The sequence below is a fragment of the Diuraphis noxia genome, unplaced genomic scaffold (genome assembly GCF_037042655.1).
Source record: "Diuraphis noxia isolate RWA-SAM2 unplaced genomic scaffold, SU_Dnox_SAM2 contig0010, whole genome shotgun sequence".
NCBI lineage: Eukaryota > Metazoa > Arthropoda > Insecta > Hemiptera > Aphididae > Diuraphis > Diuraphis noxia.
In genome coordinates this window covers 2,791,913-2,796,781 of record NW_028301720.1, presented here as the reverse complement: position 1 = coordinate 2,796,781, position 4,869 = coordinate 2,791,913, and the positions used below count along the sequence as shown (strand labels likewise).

Here is a 4,869-nt window from a genome sequence, read left to right as displayed (position 1 = left end):
TGTTTTCAAATTGTTGTTCGGTGGTTGCTTAATATTCTGTAATTTAATTTAAATAAGTGCATTATGATTAAAAACTGGTGCAATAAAAAAACTAGACCAAGTTGGAAAAATATTCATTTAACAAGTACTTCTCAAGATTTAGCTAAAGATTTGGTACAACATACAGAAAATGCACAGTCTTCAGTTCTTCAAAAAAGTAAAAAGAGAAAATACACTGATGATTATATAAAATATGGATTTTCATATGTAGGAGATTTTGACTATCCTAAATCTAAGTGTATTGTGTGTGGTGAAGTATTGTCGAATAGCTGCATGAAACCTTCTCTGCTCTTGAGACATTTAGAAACAAGACATGCAGATTATAAAAATAAAGAATGTGATTTTTTTAGAAGTTTAGCTAGAAATAATGAGAATACCTCGATTTTGACATCATACATAAAGCCAGCTAATAAAAATAACCAAAACGCGATTGAAACTAGTTATCATCTTAGTTATTGTATTGCAAAATGTGGTAAGAATCATACAATAGCTAAAAATTTTATTTCTCCTTGTAAAAAAAATACCGTTCAGTGTATGTTAGGAGAAGAGAACGTAAAAAAGATAAACAGTATTCCTCTTTCAAATAATACAATTTCTCATCGAATTCGGGATATGTCTGAAGATATTGAATTTACAGTGATAGATAGAATAAAAAACAGTACAATTTTCACTATTCAAGTTGATGAAAGCACCGATGTTACTAATTTCGCAGTTTTACTTGTTATTGCAAGGTATTTAAATAATAATGAAGTCGAATAAAATGTTTTGCTTTGTCATTTATTGTCTGAACGCACAACTGGTGAAGATATATTTGTAGGTATTGCCGTATTGGTGTAGGAAGGATATAAAGAAATACACGACTACACTAATAACTAACTAACAAAACTATATTACAAAACTCAAGACACACGTGAATAGCTACACTAACGAAATAGAGCTAACAACTAAACTAGTAACTGGTGACGAAGCGTGTTATATACGCCGATAGAATTTTCTCGGGGCGACACGTGACGGTGCGCATAGATACTCGAGAACCTTCGTGACGGCGGCCACGAAATACGTGCATCCATGGCAAATTAGGGTTAATTTCACGAATTTTAGTAATAACACTACTGTTCTTACCACACAATGCTCGGGCGTCGTCCGTACATAACCCGACACATTTCGTCCATTCAATTCCTTTCGCTGTTATATAGGTATTAAGAGTATTAAAAATGTCATCACTTGTACCTTGAATAATCGGTTCACAGCACAAATAATCCCCGTGAGATTCATTCATCCATATGTAACGTACGAAAACAATCATCTGAGATAAGCCTTGGATATCTGTGGATTCGTCTAGCTGTAATGAGAACCATCTACTCAATTTAACTCTTTCAATCAGTTTATTTCTACCCATTCAGAAATTTCATCGATTCTACGCGACACTGTATTATTTGAAAGCGATAACTTTTCAACTTCTTTTAAACATTTTTATCAAACAAGATTTCGACTGCGTCTTTGATTGCTGTTAAAATTAAAGACTCACCAATTGTGTGAGCCTTAACAGTTTGAGCAATTCGTAAACATATTTTATATGAAGCGTACGTAGCTTTTTGGTTAGTTTGTTTTAATTCCGAAGAACTTGTTGAAGGCTCATCATAATTTAATTTTCTTTTTTTAACTGTTGACACAGATATTGTCTCTATTTCTTCTTGACTTTGACTCATTGACTTTTTGTTTAACCAATTATCCATAGTTGTACAAAAGTACAAAAAAATGTATTTATTTAAAACAAAAAGTACTATTTAATATAAAACTGCGTACGTGTATCGTATTCGATGTGCCGCGTGTTACTGAAAATAATCAAAAGTTTTGGACGTCATACGATATTCACGTATCTATTAATTTGTTTCGGATAGGTAAATCGTTATATTTTCAATAACTATTCTTTATTTATTTGATTGTGTCGATATGACACGGCCGCTGGTAAACTCGTAATTGTCACACTCACAGATAAGGATTGACGATAAAACTGAATTTGAACTTTGAACATCAACGAAAAGTAATAGATGATTATATTTTTGTATTATTTAAAAATATAGCGCGACCCACCAAAAGTATAATCGCGACCCACTTTTGGGTCGCGACCCATAGTTTAGGAACCTCTGTTCTAGAATGTCCGCCGGCATTCGCCACATATTAAATGCTATTGATTATTATTTCAAAAAAATGAGTATTAATTGGTCCAATTGTTATGGACTATGTACCGATGGTGGAAAGTCAATATCAGGTATATATTCTGGTCTTCGAGGTCGTGTTATGAAAATAGTTCCTAATATAAACTGGGGTCATTGTTGAATTCATCGACAAAGTTTAGCATCTAAAAACCTTCCAGTGGAACTAAAACTCGTACTTGATGAAGCTGTTAAATTAGTTAATTTTATAAAAGCAAGCTCTACAAATTCGAGAATATTTCAAGCTTTATGTGAAGACATGATGAGTCCTCATTCAAGTTTACTTTTTCACACAGAAGTAAGGTGGCGATCCCGTGGCAAGGTACTTGCACGTTTATTCGAACTCAGACATGAGGTCCAAATATTTTTTGAAGATCATTCTTATCAATTATCTCCAAATCTACACGACCGAAATTGACTCCAGGTGCTTGCGTATTTATCTCATATTTTTTTACAAAACAATTTAAATTTAGCAATTCAAAAAAATTCAATAACGATATTTAGTGTTTTGGATAAAATTAAATCAATGGTTAAAAAAAAATAGATTTTTGGAGGGTATGTATTGAAAATGACCAACCTGAAGTATTTGAAACGTTACACAATTTTCTATCTGAAAATAAGCTAGTTATGTCTCAGGAAATTTAGAAAAAAATAATTGAACATCTGGAAGGGTTAATATTATCATTCAAAAAATACTTTTCCAAACCTGAAAAAGAAAACAATTGGATTTCAAATCATTTTAATAAAGAATCCTTTCAAAAAGCTTTATCTTTATCGATCGTAGAAAAATAAAACCTAATAGAACATTCATGTGACAGCTTTAAAAAGTGAGTTTAAAAGAAAACAACTTATTAATTTTTGGGTAGATATTAGAAACGAATATGAGCGATTCTCTGACAAGGCAATTGAGTTCCTATTGCCATTTGCTAGTACGGAGTTAGTCGAAAGAGAGTTTTCTTCATATATCTTTATTAAAAATAAAAATAGAAATAAACTAAATGCAGCTCAAGATTTAAGATTATATCTCCCATCATTTGAATCTGATATTAAAAAAAACTATGCAATTTGAAACAAGGTCAAGGATCTCACTAATTGTTTTCATTTAAATTTTTTGTGATTAAAGAAGTAAAATAAGTAATTTTTTTATGCATTTTATTACTCAATATAAAAATATATACATAATATACATTACTATATTATATTATATTATTGTTATTTTTAATTAAATGTTTTAAGAGTGGTTATGTGAAGAATTTTTAAAAATATAAAGAGGAGTACAATCTAGAAAAATATTAAGCTTAGGGGTACAGAAGGAAAAAAAGGTTGGGAACCGCTGAATTATATTATTGATGACCTATACAGTAATAGTTAAAATTCTTGTAAAATATATCCGCTGTGTCTATATCCCAGACAACTATAGCTATGATAAGAAATACGCGTGCGTGAGAAATGCCTTTGATTACAGTATAACAATGATAATACAATAATTAATATACATCTTTCTAAATTATACAATATTAGAATCATATAATCATAATATTACATTATTCATTCATATATATATAAATATAATATATACGTTTTATTTAGAAATCATATCATAATTATTATTTATGCTATAAAACGGTAAACTTGCAAATGAGATGAATCTGTAATAAAGATGTTACCGATGAGGTAATTTTTTATTAAATTTAAATACATCGAAAATCTACCTTGGCCACCTTTTTTTAGGCTCTGCAAATAAGAGACAAATTCAACTCTTTTGAGCAATTTGAACAAGCGTTAATTGTTTACAAAAATGCAAAATTTATGGATTCTGCTAAAAGCAGCGAAAAAAACCTGTAAAAAAAAAAAAAAAAAAACTATGATAAACTTAAAATATTATTTTGTAAAGTATAGGCACATGCATCCATGGTTATAATAAAATAAAAACATGTTTGTGGCTTGGTGAGGCGCGGTCGTACGTTTAATCTGCAGAAACGCACTGAGCGTTGGGCTCACCGTAGCCGTACGTTAGACCGTACCAGCCGCAGTTGCTAGCTCCCGGATGGGTAACCTCCCGGGATTTTTAGCAACATATCCTTGCCACACATACACAAACACATGTTAAAACCCTACCAACTTAAAAACCTCCAAACAAATACACAAAAATAACCACTACCGTACCACCCCACTCCCAATGGCCTATGTTGCCGCGGGTTTCTCTAATATATAAAAAAAAAAACATGTATAGTATTCTAAATAGTATATATTTATGTATACGTATATATATATATATATATATATATATGTTTTGTTTTATAATACATTATTGCACAACATTATTTAGGACAACAAAACAAAAGTGTCCATCATTTATTTACTCAAAAATAAATGATATGGATAAATTGAATGTGGATAAAATGTGTGATACTCATAACCACGAAATAAATGAAACATTATTTATTAATTTACCTAACCAACACCAAATGACTTCTAAAGATAAATTGGTTATTATTTAATTGATGGTTTAAAAAATAATAGAGTAGGAAAATATTGGTTTTGTAAAAATTTTAAAAATGTGCGTGAGTGCCTAATGTCATGAACTGATGAATAATTATTTCAAATTTTAGAT

The 4,869-nt window shown here is 30.3% G+C and overlaps 2 protein-coding genes across 2 annotated transcripts; one reads left to right on the top strand and one right to left on the bottom strand.

The window, feature by feature from the left end:
- The first annotated feature begins 312 nt into the window (after positions 1–312).
- LOC107171775 (zinc finger BED domain-containing protein 5-like) lies at positions 313–798 on the top strand. The gene has a single exon (XM_015522031.2). The coding sequence runs from the start codon at positions 313–315 to the stop codon at positions 796–798; it is 486 nt and encodes a 161-aa protein (XP_015377517.2).
- A 190-nt stretch (positions 799–988) lies between these two features.
- Positions 989–1,438, bottom strand: LOC149054164 (zinc finger BED domain-containing protein 5-like). The gene has a single exon (XM_089230617.1). The coding sequence runs from the start codon at positions 1,436–1,438 to the stop codon at positions 989–991; it is 450 nt and encodes a 149-aa protein (XP_089086743.1).
- Between the last annotated feature and the right edge of the window lie 3,431 nt (positions 1,439–4,869).